Source organism: Haemaphysalis longicornis, unplaced genomic scaffold (genome assembly GCF_048455015.1).
Source record: "Haemaphysalis longicornis isolate Haplotype H1 unplaced genomic scaffold, Haemaphysalis longicornis Haplotype H1 scaffold_7, whole genome shotgun sequence".
NCBI classification, from domain to species: Eukaryota; Metazoa; Arthropoda; class Arachnida; order Ixodida; family Ixodidae; genus Haemaphysalis; species Haemaphysalis longicornis.
In genome coordinates, this window is record NW_027526422.1 from 125,024,805 (window position 1) to 125,047,225 (window position 22,421).

A 22,421-nucleotide genomic window follows, 5' to 3' on the forward strand; every position below is an offset into this window, starting at 1 on the left:
ACCGATAAAGTTTCAAACTTCGTCACGCTTTCGAAGATTAGGCCTGCTACAATGCATGGCTGAATCTGTGTTCAGAGGTTTTGACTTCGAGCAACTCAGGCACTCATGGAAGTGCCGGGTTAGTCAGTCACGAGCTCCCCAAGTTACCTTAAGCAGCTTTCGGTGTGGGGTATTAAATATTACATTTTTATTTGCACCGCTGCAATCTGGCCCTTTCACCACTCTGTGCATTTTGTAACGAAGGCAACAGAAAAGACAACAGAATTTTTTTTCCTCTCCTGCCGGCGGTACTCCTCTATTTAAAAAAAGATACTTAGAAAACAGGTTCAATTATTTGGCCCTCCCATCATCTGTTCATTTAATCTTATCATTCAGGATGAAGGTGGTGGGTTTCAGCCGTGAAGATGCTCGCTGCGCCGTACACTTATTCATTTTGGAATCTGGCCGTCTGCCGTGCTAGCCCACAGACGATTATTCCTGGCTGCCCTCAAGAAGATCCCACCGTCTATGATCATTGCTATTATTTCCTTCCCGCCAACTTCCTCTCCTTCGTCCCCTTCCCTTCTTGTGTAATTTTTACTGCGAATCAGGATATGCCTCACCCCTTAAGTTTTCCTTCTGGTGAAGCCGATTCACCCGGCACCGCTCTGGCGCCCATCCTCGCCACAAACAGCCCCTCTTTCAAAACTGTTATCACAACGGTTATTACCCTCGCAATCACAGATGCTTCGTTCACAAGTTGCGCAGCCCGCTGACAGCGCCCGTAGCGCCGCTATCAGGTGATTGCGCAGAATCAACAGCAGCTGGATGGGAGTAAAAACGCTCCAAAGCCACCGCCTCCGCCGCCCAATTTGCAGACGCGTCCGCTGCCTCCTGAAATTCCACCTCGCCTACTAGCTGCGTATCCTTGCATGGTAAAAGAAACTTGCTCCGTTGGAACTCTGGCGTGAACACGTAATTAGACTAGCTTGAAAGACATTCCGAGCGACACTGTCGCGTCTGCGGCCCTCGTTGACCAGCTAGACATAGGTCTTCTTAATAGATCTTCATCTGGCCGCATATAAAGTTTTCCTCTCTCCCTTTACCGGTGTATTATGCGCCCATTCCAGGTTGCCGGTTTAGGCGTGCACGGGATGGGGGTGGACGAAGAGGGCATGCACACACAGCAGGGATTAATGCTGCTGCCGATGACATAAACTTTGCTGTGTGGGGAGAATTAAACGTAGAAGTTTCATGGCTAAATGCGCCTTGCAAGGTGTCCTCCGCAACCCACATGTTTGGGTCTGGGTTGGTGCGTTGCACAGTCAACAAGATGCTTACGACTGGGCAACGAACGGGACACCCACGTGTGTTTCCGCTACAATGAAGATGGAGGCCTTCGAGGTGTTAACTCGCTATGGGACGGAAGCATGTCGCTCGCTTGGAGGAAGAGCGCAAACTAAAGAAGCGTCAGCCCTAACAGAAGCGTGAATGGGCGCAAACACCACAGAATGCGGCTCTTTCCCGAATGAAGAGCAACTGGCTCACTTGGACCGTCGAAGTGGGCCAATATCACTTGTTCAGCTTTAGGGCTTTCGGAGCGACATGTTCGATAGTGTATTTGCCTTCTAAGCACCCGCTCATGGCTGGTTATTGGTTTGTGCGTGCATGGGTTGGGAGTGGAAGGAGTAGGGGCTGCGGGCACGCGAAGCGCAAAGTTTTATGCCGTCCATGATGAAGTTAAACGTGGCCGTCGAACAGCCAAATGCGATTGGTCCGGTGTCCTCAGCCGTAGAATGGATTGGGTTGGTGCATTACACAAACAGTAAGATGCCCACGAAGCAGGATAGAAAGATACAGCTCTACGTTTGCAGCTGGGATAAGGTTCGGGTATTTCACAATTTCCTTCAGGGAATTCGCTCGTACCTATGCTCAGTCGTTAAGTATGAAGAAATGTGCTTTATTTCGTGCACTCCGTGGAGGGCATATAGCTTTGCAGGTCATCCATTTTCACAGAGGTCGGGCGGTTTATTTTTTTTTTCGGTTGATATTACCTCCGCTACCATGTACTTTCAATTCATTCTTTAAATGTATTTCTTTTATACCCGAGCGCACAGCTTTCCTCGGTGAACACAACTTTCCTCGCCAAATGCCTTGAGTGGGTATAAGCCATATCTTCTGGCACCACCACCACCACCACCAGGCCATAGCAGAGTGTCATAAAATCACTTTTGTGTAGCTTTACAAGGAAGCTGAGCATATATGCTTGGGTTAACTTCGTATGATTTAAGCCTCATGCACAAAGCGCAGTCCATTGTTGGGGTTCTGAACTTTAAACAAGGACAAAATACTCATGGGTTATTTATTCTTACTACGATTCGAGAATAGTGAGTCTTCCTAAGGCATCGCATGATATGTTTAGTTCATAGCAGGTTATATAGACGTTCCGCTTCATGAACGCTGTTTGCGCTCTGGTGCAATGTTTTATAAATACCTCAATTCGTTGGTTTAGCCAGCCCCGCCGCACAATGTACCCTGGATATACTAATGTACTCTGGAAAGCAAGAAGGCAAGCTGGGAAGCGGCGTATATTACTGCTCCTAAAGCAATGACAACTGCACCAGTCTGGACATGTCTCCTCTTTCCGCCGCGGTGGCTCAGTGGCTAAGGCGTTGCGCTGTTGAGCACGAGAACGCGGGTTCGATTACCGGCCGCGGTGGCCGCCTTTCTGATGGAGGTGAAGAGAAAAAACTCCCGTGTGTACGAGATTTCAGCACACGTTAAAGATCCTCAGGTGGTCAAAATTAATCCAGAGGGCTCCATTACGGAGCGCCTCATCGCCTGCGTTGAGTCGGCGCGTTGAACCCTACAATCTATCAACATATCTTCGCTGTGCATGTCCATGCGTAGGAGTGAACATGAATGCTCGCCTGCATTTGCGCGTTTGTGCATCAGCACCTGTCATTCCCTTTTAGAAACCAGCTAGATTCCACTTGGTGCGTTCCTATACCACCGTGTCCATCTCCGCTAGTACTGGCGCGGCATGTAGACCTTTGTGCGGAAATACTACCTGCCAGCGTTGCAAGTCTACGCCTTCCAGCTCCGCGGGTCCACTGCAGCCGCTTCCTTGCCCGGAGAAACCATTTGACCGTGTTGGTATAGACTTGTATGGACCTTTGCCCAATACAGTCTCCGACAACCAAAGGGTTATCGTCTCCGTCGATCATCTGACGTGATATGCCGAAACTGCCGCTCTGCCTGCCGCCACTCCACGAGACGTCGCCTCTTTCATCATACTGCGCTTCATTGTGCGGCATGGGTCGCCTCGTGAGCTCCTCAACGACAGGGGACGTGTGTTTCTGGCAGACGTTATTCGTGCCCTCCTTGGTGAATGCCGTGTTGTGCATCGCACAAGTACAGCGTACCATCCACAGACAAACGGCCTCACTGAGCGCTTCAACCGCACCCTCGGCGACATGCTGTCGATGTACATCTCAGGGGATCACGGCGATTGGAACCTTGTGCTGCCCTACGTGACTTATGCGTACAGTACAGCCATTCAGGCCACATCAAATTTCTCGCCCTTTTTCCTCCTGTATGGTCGCGAGCCGTCATGTACCCTTGATACGGTTCTCCCCTACTGACCGGATCGCCCCGAGTGCTCTCCAGCTTCTGAAGCTGCCCAGTACGCGGAAGATTGCCACCAGCTTGCAAGATCCTTTACGAATGAAGATCAGTTGCAGCAAAAATCTCGGCACGACGGCACAGCTACCCACCCAATTTATTCTCCAGGATATATGGTGCGGCTGTGGATTCATTCCACCACACCAGGATTATGTAGCAAGCCAAGCTTCTTTCTCGGTTTCTCGGACCATACCGTGTCCTCGAGCGGACGTCGCCGGTGAACTACGTCATAGAGCCCATGACACCTTCCTCAGACCTCCGTCGCCGCGGGAGGAAGACTGTTCATGAACAGCGTTCGAAGCCGTATTATGATCCCCTAGTTTTGTGCAATCGTGAGGAGCCAGGATGGTGCTTTATACCCCGGGGGCAGTTGTTATGAGGTAACGCGGGCTGCATTAATTAGGAACTGCGGACCATTCCTTGATTCCTTGTAATGGCTACGTGCCATCAGACATCAGACATCGCCATGTTGCTGGCAGACAACCAGCCGCACGTGTGAACGAAGAAGCTTGGTCTGCGTGGCTTTGGGTGTGATTGTTTGTCGGCTCTCTTTCTCTGTGGTTCTGGACCTCTGTGACCATCAACCCCCTTTCACTAAATATATATATATATATATATATATATATATATATATATATATATATATATATATATATATATATATATATATATATATATATATATATATATATATATATATATATATATATATATATATATAGGAAATGAGGGGCTCGTTGAAAATAACACAGAAATAAGGGTTGGCAGTCGAGAAAACCTCGGAAAGCAAAGGGGAGGATGTGGTAGATCATTGAAACAGATTAAGAATTTGGAAAGAAAGAAAGAAAGTGAAGAAAAAATGCCCGCCAGGTGGGATCCGAACCCACGACCTCCAGAATACCGGTCTGGTGCGATAACCACTACGCTACCGGCGGGGCGATTTTCCCATTCACTTTCTGGGGTATTTATGTTAGGTATGTTTGTTTCCTGTGCTTGGGGGTGGTAGCCAGCGCCATTCGGACTAATCGGGGTGAAGGGGACCTTCTTTTTAACCCCCGGGTCGTGACTCGAGTGCCTACGACATGTCCAGAGTGGTCGACCAGCTTTGAACCCTCTTAAGCTCCCTTTGGCAACAAGACTGCCAGAACAGAGGCCCTCGCTATGCATGTAGCGAATCAGAATAGGAAATGAGGGGCTCGTTGAAAATAACACAGAAATAAGGGTTGGCAGTCGAGAAAACCTCGGAAAGCAAAGGGGAGGATGTGGTAGATCATTGAAACAGATTAAGAATTTGGAAAGAAAGAAAGAAAGTGAAGAAACTTTCTTTCTTTCTTTCTTTCTTTCCAAATTCTTAATCTGTTTCAATGATCTACCACATCCTCCCCTTTGCTTTCCGAGGTTTTCTCGACTGCCAACCCTTATTTCTATATATATATATATATATATATATATATATATATATATATATATATATATATATATATATATATATATATATATATATATATCTTCTTCTACGCGAGACTTGTCTCGAAGTCGAAACGTCGAAATTAACCTTCCGCTGTTGCTGTTACCGAGGTTTCTTGCTTTGTATGTATATATTATCTATTATATATATATATATATATATATATATATATATATATATATATATATATATATATATATATATATATATATATATATATATATATATATATATATATATATATACTGGATTTTGTTCATCAATTTCGTTAACTCTGCATTTATATGAGGTTTCTAGCACTGTAGGCTAACATGCTGTTCTTCGATTACTTTTAGTATGCTCATCGGCGACACAGACTCGCAAAAATACCCCGTATTCTGGAGACGCAACGAAAGGTAAAGCGACGGCACACTTTCAATATTTTCAGTAATGGGGGAGCGTTTTATACAGCATCTCCGTTTAACCAGTTTCATATTTCTTTAGTGGCATGACGAAACGCGTCGGCGAATAGAGCTTCTTTTTTAGCTTTTTTCGTGGGATGGCGATGTATTGCAGACACCGACTAGATGTTACCACTTACTTTTCCGTTTCTGGTTGTTAAATTAGGTTTTTTTGTGTTGTAATCGCGTGATGGTGTTGGATTTATTGCAATCATAGGATTTTATGTGCCCACTTGTGGGTTTACCCATTGTGTTTTTTTGTTCTTCGCGGGTTTACTATAGTTATATGTTTTTTGTCGGAAACATTTTATTAAACAAAGGAAAACACCAGGCCTGGAAGTGGTAGTGGATAGGCAGAGAGAAGATTAGATTTTGTACACTACCGGAATTTCACTCCTTATTTTCACTTTTCCTATTTTGACCTATTTCTACTTTCAGGCAATGGCGGAGGGTTGCAAAACTTTGCTATCGGTATACTAATTTGGCTACATTTACCTTTGTTTCAGTATGTATTTGGTTTCTGGTTTGCCTTTTAATGACCTTAATTACATTATAACAAATCAATGTTTGAAATTAGCGAGTTACAACTTCTGTGCTTATGCCGGAGTATAAGCTATTCGCATTTACCTACACGCCAGAGAAGGCTCCGTCTTTGAAAAGCCGAATGTATACAGTGTTTCTAAAAAAGCTAGAACAATATTTTTGCTCCTCTGTATTGGAAATGCCATGCATGCGTTGGTGCACATCTCAGGGCCATAGCAGAATAACTGTTATAAGACGGGGTGAAAGGTTCACACCATCAGTGAGAGGGGTATCCAGGAAAACCGCATCTTACTGTTGAACAAGAACCAGACGTAAGTACCGGGAGGCACGCCGTGGTATCTAGCTGTTTTTAAAAGGGAAAAAGGGAGTGTCCATGCGTAGGGAATGACCTACGCATGGACACTCACATGGACATTCATTATTACGTTTCTGGACTAAACACTTTTTTATATATCTTTTACAACAATGCCCTCTGGGCAAATGTAGTGAGCTGAATTAAATAAATTAATTAATTAATAGAGAAAACAGGTCCAGACTGGTGCAGTTTTCATTGCTTTACAAGCAGTAATGTACGCCCCTTCGCAGCATGCCTTCCTGATTTCCAGCGTGCACTCTGGCACACTACAGGGTACCTTCTGCGGCCGCGTTAGCTATCCAACAAAATGAATTATTTACGGAACCTTTCGATTGAGCACAACCAGCGTTCATGAAGTCGAACGTCAATATAACCTGCTAAGAACTGAACATATCAAGCGGCGCCTTGAAAAACTCCTAATATCCGACTCGTAGTCAGGTTTCTTAAACCGCCAATGTTTCGTTCTTGTTTTAGGTTCACAACGCAAGCAATGGACTGGGCTATATGTATGACGGTTAAATCATGCTAAGTCGACGCATACATATCTGCTCCACGTGCTTCTATATCTACAAAAAAACATCATATGACACTTTGCTATGGCTTGCTGGTTCGCTCCTGCATTCCACGAGAACTAAAACCTTCGATTTCTTCTTTTACATTCGACTGTATAGTCTGGCTCAATAGCAAAAAGAAGAGACATATTGAAATCTGTCACAATTTTATTTCTAGTTGAGAGGGGGGGAAAGTCAGAAGAATTTACATGAATTTTTTTTATTTTTAGGGGCCATTTAGTCAAGGGAGAATTTGGTCATTGTCGATGGAACAAAGGAAAACTCGATGTTTTTTTTTCACACTCACAATCACAAACCAGAGAAGGCGAAAACGGAAGAGGAAGAAGCTCTTTATTGCTTTTCAAAAGCGCGCAGTTCACTTTTTCTGGTGCTCCAGTGCGCCTGTGACGGTAAGGTAGCATTCCGAGGCCATTCAGTATTGATACTTACAAGAATTTGCAATTTTGTTACCTTTCGCACAGGTAGAGCACCAGACCGAAGGGTTTTTGCACAGCCTGGAGCCTGTACAATGCTGCCAGAAGATGCCATCCTCCTCGAAGGGCCAGCCCGACGTGATTTCCAGGGCTCCAACGCGGAGTTACACGCCTCTAACGCTACCTCGTCGCTGGAAAAGCTGGTCGGCGGGAAAACTTCGGCCGAACACGGAAGAGGTGTGAAGGACACCAGCCCATTACTTGACAGCCTTGGGGACGAGGGTATCTCCGCGAGCACAGCAAACGAGCGGTCGCATGGCCAAGAACCCGAAGCCCACGAGGGTAAGATGTCAAAATGTGGATCATTATTTTTGCTAAGATTTATTATTTATTTTTGAAGTACTGAGAATATTGTCTTTGTCAAGTTATAAAAAGAAGGAATCGTCGTTGCAACCTCTGTAGTAGTGAGCAACAGTGGTGGATCGTATCCGGTGTGAGTTGCATCTGCACGTCATGCCGTCAACTGGTTTCCCTGAACACCAGAGCTTATTTCTCGGACAACCACTGAAATGAGCTATTGTTCCGCCTTCGTGGTATAAATATGGTTTCGTGCGTTTTGTTTATTCAACTAAGTTTTCTTTTACTACTTAACTATCAAAAATGTTAGTGCCTCTAGCAAAAAAAAATACGGAATTTTATCCACTAATAATTTTTGTACCCAGGATAACCTATATTTACTTAGCCTATATCAATTCTGCGCCAAGGTGTAAAAAGACAACAGATTAAAAAGACAATGTAAAAAAGGGCGTATTTATTAGTCGATAGCCGACAGAAAATACTACAAATGAGTAGCTGATATGTCTAGTATTTGTTGCAAAGCGCACAGTAATTCCACAATGGTACACAATGCCATGGGACCACTTTTAGCACTAAAAGGGCCGGCATGAATTGTCGTATGCGGGCTCGCACATGGTAGACCGGGTAGTAGCCTTGGCTGTCTTTTTTTCGGGAACCACGCAGCAGGCAGCTTGCATCTAAATAAAGACGTTGTAACCGGTGGTTGTTCTGGGATTGTGTGAAAACAGGTAAATTCAAATACTGCGTTATACATGTCTATGCCGACAACTAGGTTAGACTGCGATGCATATCTTTTTTCGGTGGAGGTATCTTTCAATACCCCAGGCTATCAGTTCATGGCGGAGCAAGTCAAGCTCTCCGCTGCAGAAGGCTACACCCGGACACAGAGTTAAAGTACTCTGTTTCGCCAATACCGATAAACTCGCCACAAAAAGGACAGTTCGTGGTTTCAATCAAACACAATACAACCTGGTTTTATTGAAGACCCCTTCGTGACCCCCGCTGTTCTATTTCAGCGAAGAAATACATTTTGAACCAAAACACACGATAAATATTTGAGACTTTCAAAACTAGTCCTCTACCAAGTCTAGTGATAAAAGAGCGGCTACAGTAAAAACGTAATAACAGCGTTTTGCTGCACGGTAACATTTGAAGAATACGGTTGCACGGAACTGGATGCCTGACTTAAATACTGCATTCATGTTTCTTGGTGGTGACTTTATTCGGCGCCGCAAGGTGCGCAAACGATATCGTGTGACGAGCAAGCGGCTCCGTTTGCAAGCGGCTAGCAGGTCACCACAACAACATCCGTTTTCCATACTATGTAGATTGCTTTTTGAATTGTGCGGTAAAATTAGTATCATCATTATCGGCACAAAGAGTTATTTTTATGAACAAGATTTTGCCGCCTTTAAGGATATTTTGTCTCTCTGAAACCACGCAGGACGTCCCCCTTCGCCCCAGCCATCCGCGGTAGCACAGAGAGAAAGTCTGCGTCACCTGCTCGTCCGTTTCCTTCACAAGCTCTCTCCGACTGGCATTCTGCTCCTCGTACTTAGCAGCACGCTTTCAGCGCTCCTGCTTATGGCTTACGACTGGAAGCGACGGAGCCGGGCCCGTCGTCACTCTTCGCATCAATATAACTGATCGGCAATACCAAGAACTTTCAACCAGTTTTACAGCTTTGCCTTATCGTAAAGAATACGTATTTTGTTTTGTACATTGATAATATACATTACGGGAGCACGAGCTGCATGAGCACATAATTAAAGCAGCTCCTTCTAATTCTCAAAAACGAGCGTAGGAGCGTTTCCCTGCACATGTATTCATTATTTATTTATTATACCCCGAAATTCTCTCGTACGAAGGCAATCAATATTTGGGCGGACTGGAACTTCTAGGCTGCACAATACGCGCGAAAAACCAACACTATAATTAAGCGCATCGAAAATTGGCTGGCGATTGCGATTATCCCAAATGCGATATTTGGACGAAGATGTTTAGCGGTTTTAAGGGGACAGTGAAGTGATTTGTAAACAGTGCGGGTGCGTTTACGCAAAGTTATTTAGTCGAAAAATCAATTCAAAAATGCTGTCCTCCTCTCTGCACCTTCGCCCATTTTCTGTGCCGTCGTCGTGTGACGTCAGGAGGAGATGATCTGGCAATTAGCTGCGCTACTGCACGGCTCGCCTGCCTTCCGACAGAGTCAGTCGGCCCAGCGTTTCGTCCGCCGGCCGCGGACGGGTCGTCGCAATTTGTTCGCTCACTTGAAACTAAGCCACAGCACGTTTGTGAATAGAAAAATGTATGTTTCTTTAATTGGTTAGTTTGTACACTGTATCTAGCTCCAAGTCAAGGTCGATTCACACAAGCGCTGCACAAGCGCACATGCGACGCTTCGCTGACCGGTACGCTAGTAGTAAAATATAAGGCCACTTGAAGGCGGCAGAAGAGTCAGCCAAGTCAATACGGGTACTAAGGAAATAAAATAAACTGAAAGTTTTATAGTGCAGCGTAAAACTAGGGGGCATTAAGCACTTTTTTGCGCTGGGTGAACAAGTACAGCGGTCAGCAGCACGACTACGCATCTGCGAACGTTTTTCCGTCTAAGAAATGCAATTTCTAGACGTGGAGATTTGAAGGACGCTTACCACACCAGCGCTATACAACAAATAGTCACCTAAGCTGCTTGAAATGCTAAAACTAAATACAAGTTTAAACTGGTTACACATTATATACCGCACATTTCCAATGCCGGCAGCGCTGGCCGCGGCCGAGTGGTCTGGAGCGCTAGGCATGTTATTTTGCAAGTTGCAAGTTTGAATCCTCGAGGATACTTTTTTGTAAGTTGATTTTTTCGTTTTCGGCCGACGTTTTCTACACTGACTTCACCATTTTTGCACCATAACGTTCACTGCTCCACGAACGAGTTTGAAAGCGCGCAGACCGACACTGACGCGCTAGCAAGTTCTCATTGGCGTGCTTTTGCCATAAGCACCGCCTGCTTGCGGGCAGTGGGCACAGGCAAAAGTCAGCACACCCTTTGCCTGGTGCGAACACGCTTTTTACGATACAAGCATAAGTGAGGCAAGCTGGAACTATGGGGGAAAAGCGCATGGCAATTCAGCGTCTGTGGTGACGCGGAGGGCATTCATCCACTGCGTAAGCCGCGGCTAGTGATTGCTACGATTCCAAGCCGTACGGGGAGACTTATATTAGGCATTTTACAGCCGACAACATGGCAGAAGCGCGGTTGGTTGGTTGGTTGCCTCCCACCATGGCACATACCCACGCGGGGGATTGGCCAAGAAGTTTTGTGCCTAATGAGGATGTGACCTATATTATTTTAGATCTCGAGAATGCCCATCATATAACTTCGGATGTCAAGCATGTTGTTTTACAGAACCGAAACCGAAACTTGTTTGAATGATAATCGTGGGCATCGTCCAATCACAGTGCACCTCCTCCTGTCGTCACAGCGTTTAGTTGTTGCGGCCGCCACAGACCGCGCATGATAGTTTTTCTTCTTTCGATCTTTATAAAATAATTACCGACTTGTCAACCAGATAAACGGTGAAAAGCGTGTTAATATTAGCCAGTCTACGCAGCGCAAGCAAAAACGCGAGCTTAGCAAATTCACTTCAGTCGCCCTTTAAACGAACGCTTATCATCGTCGCGCACACACCTGTCACGCTTTCTCCAAGCGCTGCGGAGTCCAGCGCCTCGTGCGGGCACTGCATACTGCCCCCCCCCCCCCCCCCGACCCTGCAAAATTTGGAAGAAGCGTTTTTAGCCATGGCGAACCACCCCCCCTCCCAATTTTGCGACGGCCTCCTCCTTTGTTTTCTTTCACTCTTCGGCCTTGCCATCGTCCCCTTGGTAACGACGACAGCGACGCCGCTCAGCCCAGGGAAGGACGTCAAAAGGCTGCGCCCTAATAATTACCTCTCTACTTGACGTAGCTTTCAATACGTGATTCGAGTCTGAGCTGCAGGTGTTAATACCAGGCCACTTAACGCTCTTATCTCGACCAGGAGTGGGAATACCGAGAACAGAACTCTAGAAAGGTCTGTGGTAAATTCGCAGGCAAGATATGTAAGACAGGTGTGTCGAAACAAAAAAATACTGCTCATGTACTGTTCGCTTTTGGATAAATTTTATTGCGGTTTACTTACGGTTCTGCTAATCGCCTTACCAAACGGATTTGCCAACCGTTTCAATGAGTTGTATTATCAGCAAAGTGAAAAAAAAATGTGTATTTGTTAAACCATAGAAAACAGGGCATAAGAATGCTGTTTTTACGAAAACCAGTGGTGCAAATTCAAAGACAACCTAAAAAGTTGGGTAGGTATTAGGAAAAACTAAGGAACTGCAGTGACGATTCACCAGGCAATTTCTTGCAAATCCCTTACGCCGTCTAGGGGCTAGTCCTGGATTTTTAACACATTAGACTGATGTGTCCAGCCAACATTTTTTGCGCGGGCGAAAAAAGAAATATATAAGTTCTTATGCACGCAGATTGGGATATCTGAAGCAACTTTGCGGAAAAAAAAAAGTTTTGCACTAATTAAAAATCCCAAAGATGGTTTTGACCGCAGACGAGTGTTACAAATCGAGCACACTTCGAAACTCTTACCAGTGAAGAACACAAACTGCAGCTATCGCCACAGTTTCTTTCTTTCTTGCTAGACTTTACGTACTTTTAAATGTCTTACTACATTTATCTTTCTATTCAACCACGCAGTTAACCCAATAAAAAACGTACAACCACGACACATGTTCGGAAATTACCGAAATATTGGGTGCTATTTTTTGGTACCTAAGCAAGAAAGGCAGTACATTTTTTTTTCGCATTATTGTCCACCGTTTTCCATTTTCGGTGATAATTTTAGTTTATGCGGCGAATATGAGTAACTGAATAATGCATTGAATTTCACTCTCATTTTAAACCAATTGATATCAACTAAGGTTTTCGGAGCAAAATCTGTAGTACTCCAATACTCCAAGGTCATTCATCGCGCCGCATTGACCTTCAGCCGTTTCTGCGCAAGCTGCATGTTTCTTATCGTTTGGTTTGCTGTGAGCTTCCTCGCTGCGTTCCGCGTGCCTAGCCGAGGGGGAAGCCGTTGCTTCAACTGCCTCTTATCGCCCAGCAGCGCTGCGGCTTGCACGCAAAGGAAAACGCTGCTCGTTAGGCGCTTGTTTCTCCAGTCTCGCCATCGACGCTGCGCCGATTGGGGTGTGTGCGTGCCGTACTGCGTATGCAAACAGATGAACCCTATCGTCAAGACCATTGGGTAGGCTGCGAAATATTAAGCAACCGCAAGTTCCAACGAAACACTGCGTGCATTGTCTTTGCTTTCGCACGGGCTAACAGCGTTTGGAAGCCTTACACGTCAGCTATTATTTTAAACCTTCGTAAAGCAAATCGAAGGTTATTCTTTATCACATGCCTTAAAAATATTGCATTATTTGTGTAGTTTGTCACCTGCAACGAACGAAATATGGTATTGTTAGCTGTATGCAGTGACATACTACACTGTAAACGCAAACTAGCTGGAAATGGAGTTTTAATCAAGTAATGTGCCCTGAAAAGTACCTATAGCAAAAAAAGTACTCCCTAGGCATGATCTAAAGAAGTGGACGAACCTCCACGGTAGTACCGTTGCCCATCCGGGTAGCAAAAGGGAGGATTTAGAACGACTTAACACCATTTGTGAGATGGCGTTCGGTTCCTTGTATACTACCATGTCCACAATAAACGCCCTATCTGAGGTAATCATCTCAAGCGGGCGGTCGCCATGTTAGTCTTCTGTTGTCTCCGTGCACCAGCACTTCAACCGTGGCCTAATGCTAATTAGAACGAGTAAGCAGGACGCGACGGTTGCACGCAGCTACAAAACCAATACCGTACGTATACCCGTTTAGATGCTTCAACTAGCGCGATCACAGGCAGAGAGCGCAGCCGTGTTGTCTCAATCTGTTTATTTTGGCGATAGGTGGTGTCAAACTCTGCTGCTAACGAAGAGGCAGTTCTCGCCGTTGCAAACAATTGCAACGTTCATCTGCTTCGCTTGCTTGCGCATACATAGACGATTTAAATTCCCGTGCCAGCGCGCCAACGCACCCGACTGCAGCGACTCAACTTGCCCTGGCGGCACGAATGGCTGCCCGGATGTATACAACCTCTGTGCTATCAACGCAGCGCGGCCGGTGACTCGGCGCGGCCGGAGCTTCAAGCCTCGCCTTGGGCCGTCGTTTTTTCTTATTTGTGAAGGACTAGTAGTGCCATTTGGTGGAAAGATTTTCATGTGCCCCTGTCACACGAGGAACGGCCGCAAACAGCATTTGGATACGGCGACAGGTGTGGACAGCTCGCTGGTAAGTGGTCTTTCATCAGTCGATGCGTTTGTCAAACGTTTGGATTAGTGTCACTATATACGGTTTTAGAGTATCGGCACTCTTTTCTCCCATTGTTCCGTGCCGCCGCCAAGATCATTGGTCAGTTCGCGCCACGTGACATTTGTTTACACTGCGACGGTTCATGGGCGCTGCCATTTTGTTGCTTGTGCGTTTTCAGTCGGTCAACTGTGGTAGTCCTAGCTGTTTGCCCTGTGACTGCGCGCGACCGACGTTCCGAACGTGAACCAAACCATCCCGCGCTTGGCACGCTTCGCAGCATTTTAGCTGCAGAAGTGTGTCCGGAGATGCCGTTTTGCTGCGTACTCGGCTGCTACAACTCCGAGGATGATGGCAAACGCTTCATGCGCTTCCCGCTGGGGAAAAAGGACGGCGAGCGGCTACGCGTGTGGCTGCAACTCGTCAGCCGCGATGAATTCGTGCCCACCCCGTACTCCAGGATTTGTGAGGTGAGATTGTTTGAAGTGAATTCGCGATAGTTAATAAAAGCTGGCGCCTCGTAGGCGTTGTGAAATCCCCCCCTACCCGAGAATTCCGTGCAGAGCGCTTCGCAGCTAATGAACTCGCGAGACCGGCCGCCGCCGCCGCGAACGTCCGACCGCGGTCTTCGGGCCGCGATATGCGTCGTGAAATCGCCGTACTCGCTCGCTCGCCAACGCGGCCCGACAACGTACGCGTCGGCCGGGTGCTGGCGGAGTTGTGCTGCAATAAAAGTAGGCAAGAGATGTGGACGCAGGAGGTGTAGTTAAACAGATGAGAATTTACAAAGTGCAGGGGGGCGAAAATAGTATGCAAGGGAAGGAAACGGTGAGAGAGTTCGGGCCGCGCGCCAGCGAGCGAGTACGGCAATTTCACAATCCGGCACGCATATGACGACGCCTGTCTTAGAGTTCATAGAGGCATAGAATTCACATACGTGGAAATTGAAGGTGAAATGCGCGCATGTGGCCTCGCAGGGAATTAACATAGTCTCAGGATATGGAGGGGTGGAATTCACAACGCCTACGAGGCGCCTGCCAAAATAAATACCGCCATCCGTTTAAGTTATTTCGTCCCCGCCCCGGACGTTTGCATGTCGTGGGACGTTCCATCCCGTTGGGCGACTGCCATTACGAGAATCCAAAATGGTTGGATAAATTTTAATTCGGCAGTTTAGCGTTCACGGAGGGGTCACGGGAATTAGTGCGGAACTCCCCAGAAGATTTTGGAAGTTTTGGTTTGATGTACACCGCGAACTGTCACGAGTGAAAGCGCTTAAACTTTACAAATCGCGCGTGTTGTTTCGCCGTGTTCTTTCGTCCTCATTCGTTTTTTAATGTTTAGGCGCTCTCCCACTCATTTATGCGGCACCAAGTAGGCCCCACAGATGTGTTATTAATGTCACAAACGCCTTCACCCCATTCTGTTGCCAATTCTGGTATAAAGCTTGGCCTGTTCACTTTAGATAAATTCTACTAGGTTGTGCATTCTGTAGTATAACATGAAACTCTCAGAACAAATAAGAACAAAAGAAAAGCATTCTGTGTGCACTAAGTTACGCGTACACTAAAATTTTCAAGACATTTTCGCAGCCTACATTTATAATGCCACTGAGCGTTAGCATTCTGGCATGTTCTAAAATGCCTTGATCACTAATTGCAGGTATACTGCTTGCGATCTGTTCTGTGGCTTGTAAACTCGGAATTTACGACATGATGCTGCCGAATAAGGCTGTTAAACGTATTGTGGGTCGTAATTTAGCAGTTTCAATTTCATGTGAAGTTGACAGAGAGACATTCAAGCGAGAAAGCATTCGCACAATGTTCTGCATTTGATTTTTCTTGTTTGCTTATTGTATTGAACTGTTTGTTAGGACCACTTCGAAGACAGCCAATTTGAAGCGGGCAGGGCTGATGGCCGAAAGCTCCTCAAGTGGAATGCTGTACCAACGCTCGAAGCCTCCAACAACCAGCAGAAACGGGCTAAGGGGAAGGTTCCGAGGAGGCCAGGCAGTGAACAAGCCCACGGTATGTCACTTAGCTGATGCACTGCTGAGCATTGTACCATGCATTATCTCGATGACATGTATGGTGGTTTTTATTTTTTTGGCACCTCAGACACACTGGATGCCGCCGATGCACCTGCTGTCTCTGCTGCCTCTGTTGCCGTTAGCCCATTCCCAGGTGAAGCACATGGAGTATGGCCTCCTCCATTGGATGGCGAAGCTCAGCCAATTGAGACAGGTAAGCATATGTGTATGTGGAAGTGAACATAGCTTCATAAGATGTAGGTATGTGTGGAATGGAGGAATGGAGCAGGAGACGTGGCATTGTCTCGCAGGCTGTACTCTGTTGCATTGTCTCGCAGGCTGTACTCTGTTCATATGTGTAATTTCTGTCCAGTGAACAGGAAGTATGAATTGCCCACAAATGTTTTTCTGGAGGGTGCACACGGCGGCACTACCTGCGCAATGGCGCCAACTCCATTTGTACGGTTGGGCAAGTGCGTACAGCGCCATGGATAACGCGGCTTGCTTCTTGCTATCTCAGCATCATCGCTGTGCGGGGATTTTCTTATGTCTTGCGTTGCTTCAAACCGCTGCGGCTTGAGTTAGGAAAACGTCTCCACCCAAGGCTGCGACGATATTTTATGTGGCTCTGGCGTGTGAGATGAGGCGGTGGTTTTACATGCCACCTAGGCATGCTGTGCGCTTCTTCAGGAGTATAAGAGACGGTGATGTGCTCTGGCGACAGTGTTCTCAGGCGTTGAATGCATGACCGTCCTTCACCTGAGCACCAATGAAGCTAAGCGATTTGGCAAGCAGTATGGGTGGAAGCAGTCACGAGGTATGTACAGGATGAAATTAGGCGTGGCAACGACAAAGATTCAACCGAAGATTTTAATTGTTTCATTTTTTATGTAGACGAAGCAGAAATTATAAGCAGAACAAGAGCACAATACACGCTTTGACTGCTTCAAAAACAGCCCAGAAACAATTGACAAATCATAGCGCCCTAGTTTGTCACTCCATACACCTTCGCTCTGCGCTGTTTTAGAAATATTCAAATTGTGGTGCCTAACTATCCGAATGTCAAGCTTTAGTATGTTATCACGGTACACGTTTGATCATTAGACATCAGTTGAAGGTGTACCTTGCACGTGGCATTCCATGTACGTGTGTTCACCTCAAAACAACCAAAGTAGTCCAGGTTAAGGCTGGGCACCTAGCCGTGCTCGTCTTGTCCGTAAAGTATGCCAGGTAGCGTAATTAGTGAAAATTTCAAGCACTCTGTTAAAGGTTCAAGCTAGTGTCACTAAACCTTGTTTAGTGACACTAGTTCAAGCATGTGAAGAGGTCTGAGGTAAAAGCTTCAATGCTGCATCGTCCCAACCTGAAATGAAACAGGTGCCACTGATTCATTACTAATTAGCCCCATCATCGGCTACTTCTTTGCTAATTTTTCGCATGAAGTCAGACCATCTTCAAGCACTGCCCAAGCCTTTGCTTTAAAAGAAAAGAAGATAAACTTGCTTTTGTTGTGCGGCTTACTTCAGGTATGCAGTTGTAGGAAGCATGAACAGTGCATTTTGAAATTATGAAGCGACAACAATTATTCTGGCCTCGTGGTACGCTGTTCGACGGGGTCGATGCGTCCGCTATCCATAAAGATGACGGGTAAACAGTGGAAGGCTTAAAGGCAAACTTTAATTAAGGATACATGAAAAACAGGAAAAGGTCGAAAAAAGCCGAGAAAAGAAAGGTTCCTTCCTCTGGTTAGCTCCGTAAAAAAAGTGGTGCTGTCTCGAGGGCTGGTAACAGCACACAGTTGGTCGTGGCGTCTCTGGACCCAGGCGCGGCACGGTTCTGCGAAACGTAACTCAACACCTCTCCGGGTTTGCACGACAGCGGGAGAAACGGGCCGAATTCCTTTTCCGGCTGTCTTCGGCTCGGAGAGGGAAGGAGAAGCGCGCACAGACAAGAACAAACACAAAACGCATGTTTCACCCTCCGAGGGACATCGGCCGGCTCGGAGTTCAGAGTTTGTGGCGCCTCGCTGCGCGTCGATGAATGCGAGCAGAACACTGCTGACTAAAGCACTGCACGGGCCCGGGCCGGGCCGGGCCACCCGAAGTCGATTATCGGCGGGCCCGGGCTCAGTGCCACGGGCCCGGGCCGTGGCACTGACTTGAATTAATAGGCCCGGCCATTAATAGTTCCGACGTGAAGTGTTTAAAAAAGCATGAAAATGAATATTCTGAGTTTACTTTTATGATCTTCTTTTTCTGCATTTCAGAGACCCTATGCATCACTGAAGGGCAGTACCCGAAGACCTCATCCCCGTGCTTTAGTTCCGACAAAAGTGCTGTGTCACTGCCGGCAATGGAAGTAGAGGTTGAAAGCTCGACTAGTAAGTATTCACGACTTATAAACCATTGATTTTCTTCTTGTCAGAAATCGAATTCTAACAGCAAACCTTTCACAGGTGAACTTGCCCCGCAGACAGGGTATCAGGATGCATGGACCATTCCTGATGAGCAAGGTAAGGCACCATAGCATGCAAGGCCCATGGCTTAATACCAGAATGATTGAGTACGAAAAATGGCAATAAATGTCGATGGTGTCAAGCTGAGTGCCATCGGCGCTGTGTTGCATGGATAAATCCCTGCGTAAAAGTTATGTTTATGTGCACAGAAGCGTCTAACTTGCACTCTACACTTTCAGTGAGTGGAGTGAGGTGCAACTGTGCCGGACGTGACGACAACCAACATGCTACCTTGAAGCTGAACCAAGGCACCCAAACGGTAATAAAACAAGTAATCTAATTTAGCTGCCTAAAAGCAGATGACTTCATAAGGCAGCTGCAAAGCATGCACTCTCAATACCTAATAATATATATATAGTACAACAGGACCTGGAGTTGCTATGCAAACGCTACTCGCATTTTAACTGGTAGGAGAAGGGCTGCACTTTGTTGACGCAGTCTATCACTTCAGCAGGTGCGCACTGCCACGGTGTTGTGATGATACATTTCAGTATCGTGGCCAATATTTACATCCCACTTTCAATTAAAGTTGAAACAGGGATATAAAACTTTTCCCTCCTGACGCATTTCTTGTTATTCGCAGTTATTGAAGTTCCAAGCATGCTAAAATTTAAAATAAAATTACCATCGTTTCCTAAAGTTGAGACAAGCGCGAAAGCTAAAAGCACGCCCAATGGACCGTGAAACCTTCAAAGACCCACATCGTGAACACAGAATGAACCCATGGAAAAATTTTTGTGCAATAAGTAACCGCATCTAAGAAGGATCTGAATGCATACCGATAACGTGGTTTATGAAATAGAGATATGCTGTTGTACTCCTCCTTTGTGATCAATGCGTGTATTGTCTGATCTGGAACCATCACTTTTTCACGGTTTTTAAGTAACCATTTTGACCCAGTGGAAGCCCAGTTTCACGCCCATTCCGTGTGTTCATTGATCAGAGCTTCTTGGTCAATCGACCGGTGTATGGGGAATTGCATTGGTTTTTCCACAGGCCTCCATCGGTCGCGCTACGAAAGCTTTCGCTTTAAAAGCTCTGCAGCAATTCAGTGTGCATTTATTAGAGTCTGCGTGCTAACATTTCAGGAAGACCCGTGCAGTGGACGTCAATCTTCTCACGAAGATACCGTGGAGCACCTCAGGCGCAAACTGGATTTGCAGCAAAAACACATTCGTAAGCTTGAAACACAGTTAGAAGCGATTGTTGGTGAGCATCCGATTTTAAACTGCATCTGCATGTTGTCCTTATGACTCAGTGACTGTGCTAGCATGCTGCTGGTACAACCAGGTAAGCTGTAAACAGGGTGTGCAGGGGCATGACTCGATACAGTCATTTTGGAGCAGCAAATTTAATTATGGTAGCAATGAAAACGATAATTTGGTGCCGAAAAACTTGCAGTGTCTGGACTTATCATATTTGGCGGTACTTTAGCTGTAATGCTGTTGACGTATTTTTGAGTACAGTAGAATCTCGATAAAAGGAAATCGCTTAAACGGAATTGCCACTTAAACGGAACAGTCGCCTGGAATTTGGTTGGTTTTGTATTCAGATAATGTAAAAATACTCTCGGTAATCGGAACTAAAATTTCCGCATCACCGTGTAAACGGAACCAGAAATGGAACTTCTTGTGAAATCCACTGGCATAAGAATCGGCATTTTACGGTTCCGGCTGTTTCGTTCTTGTTTTTTTTTTCCCTCCATGCTTTTTTAGCCTTGTTGGCCTCGTAAGCCTCGTCTCGTAAGTGGTTAGCCGTGTTAGCACAACGAATGCAACATCGCAGTTCTTGTTCCAGTTGTTCGGTCTCGATTATAGACTCTAAATTCGGTGGCTCGTAAGCACTCGTGAAGTTGAGGCCTCTAGCCTCTGTGAAGATGCAGTTGCAAGGACTCAAACAAAAATAATTGACGCATTTTGTAGTGCACAGCGACTCATTGTTGCCAAATCAACTTTGTGAATGCTGTGCCTACGCCTCTTGTAGTTTTCTTGCTTTCTGAAAACTATCAGCTACAGTCGCTTCCTAGTGGTAAGAGTTCCATGAAATGCCCTTAGAAGTGTGTACGCACATAAATTTGCACCTTAGAACATCTCTCTCAGTAAACGGAACTCCTGTTAAACGGAACTAATTTTTCCGGTCCCTTGAAGTTCCGTTTATCGAGAGTCTACTGTAGTTTGTAATCTTGGCACTGTTTGGTTTAAGATGTCCTAGCTTGCACTGCTGGCACGCATACATAATTCAGTAGTTTGTCATCAATAAAAATAAAACTAAGTGTATGGGACACTTTGTTCACTTGTTCTTGTTTTTCAGGCAACAAGCTTCCACACCTGTCCCCCGACCAGGTACACAATGCTGCCAAATCTGACGCACGTGGCAACAGGTGGACAAATGAAACCGTCCAGAAATCCCTGCAGATCCGTTTGGCATGTGGCAACAGGGGCTACAGTTTTTTGAAGGAAGATGTCCTTCCCTTGCCTTCAGAGCGCACGCTGCAGAGGCGTATTGAAGACGTGAAGTTCGAACCAGGTGCGTAAGCAGGTTTCACTGGCTCGTGTCACCACTGCGGATTTGTAAGGTGGCAGTGTAGGAACATGCTTCTTTTTATTTTTAAGGTATCCTCGAGGAACTGCTGCCTCCTCTGAAGGCTAAACTTGACACAATGCGGCCCGAAGAGCGACACTGCGCCATTTTGGTTGACGAAATGCAACTGACCACTGGCCTTGACTTTGACCCGACGGTCAAGAAAACCATCGGCCTGGCAACTGCGCCCCTTGCGAATCCATTGCCTGAGGGCCAGCTGACTTACGCCACACACGGTCTGGTGGTCATGTTGACCGGACTGTCATCTCGGTGGAAGCAAGTTGTTGGCTACCATCTGTCAGGTAAGCCTGATCATAGTTTTTCTTGTATGTGCACAGTGCGAGCCAAAGTAATGTAGCCTCATGCTGGTATTTGTGGCTGTCCTGATGTCATTAGGCTTTCCTGAGCCAAGTCTACGAAACATAAGACGAAGTTGCCCAAAAGTTCCAGTATTTTATAAAAATTCTAGAAATTTTTACGCTCCTCACCAGGCAAAAGGAAATTCACTTATTTTAATTAAACCTCTATCAAATAGTAGTTGCAGAACCCATGCTGGGACTTTCAGCATGCAAAACCACTATTACCATTATGCTCAGGTGCAACAGTGTGTGAGGTCCCATTGTGCAGGGGCTGTTGCTTTTTTGCCAGTGCCTTTCTTGCATGAAAAACTGTGGCTGTAAAGATATATGTATCTGCAGTGCTGCATTGTCTCTTTCTCTCTCTCTCTCTCCCCCCCCTCCCCCCCTTTGCAGGAGACTCCATTGATGGGACCTTTTTAAAGGATTTCCTCTTTTCGATTATCGAAAAGTGCGAAGCGGCTGGGTGTCTTGTTGATGCCGTGATTTCCGACATGGGGCCCAGCAACAAGGCGTTGTGGAACAGATGCGGGATTTCTGCCACTCGTTCTACCAGGCCTGTGGTGTCGTGCAAGCATCCGTGTGCGGCCAATACTGGTCGGCAGCTGCACTTCCTAGCCGACGCACCCCACGTGCTTAAGAACATCCGGAATCACCTTGTCAAGGGCCAGTCCTTCATTCTGCCTGATGCCATTAAGGAGAAGTATAACCTTCCGACTAATGAGGTGGGT

At 46.2% G+C, this 22,421-nt stretch overlaps 1 protein-coding gene and 1 long non-coding RNA gene across 2 annotated transcripts; both read left to right on the forward strand.

The window, feature by feature from the left end:
- Positions 1-14,266: 14,266 nt before the first annotated feature.
- LOC144146513 (peroxynitrite isomerase THAP4-like) lies at positions 14,267-16,615 on the forward strand. Its single transcript, XM_077678458.1, has 4 exons — positions 14,267-14,680; positions 16,084-16,237; positions 16,328-16,453; positions 16,578-16,615. Exons 1-4 carry the CDS (start codon positions 14,519-14,521, stop codon positions 16,613-16,615), a joined length of 480 nt encoding a protein of 159 aa, XP_077534584.1. The 5' UTR covers positions 14,267-14,518.
- A 2,093-nt stretch (positions 16,616-18,708) lies between these two features.
- Positions 18,709-21,124, forward strand: LOC144146930 (uncharacterized). The gene is made up of 3 exons (XR_013317776.1): positions 18,709-18,751; positions 18,934-19,013; positions 19,843-21,124. It is a non-coding gene; the product is annotated as an uncharacterized LOC144146930 (long non-coding RNA).
- The last annotated feature ends 1,297 nt before the right edge of the window (positions 21,125-22,421 follow it).

Coding starts and splice junctions, on each gene's coding strand:
- LOC144146513 (XM_077678458.1), top strand. CDS start 14,519: ATGCCGTTTTGCTGCGTACTCGGCTGCTACAACTCCGAGGATGATGGC. Junction 16,238..16,327: donor AGGCAGTGAACAAGCCCACG/GTATGTCACTTA, acceptor TTGGCACCTCAG/ACACACTGGATGCCGCCGAT. Junction 16,454..16,577: donor AGCTCAGCCAATTGAGACAG/GTAAGCATATGT, acceptor ATTGTCTCGCAG/GCTGTACTCTGTTCATATGT.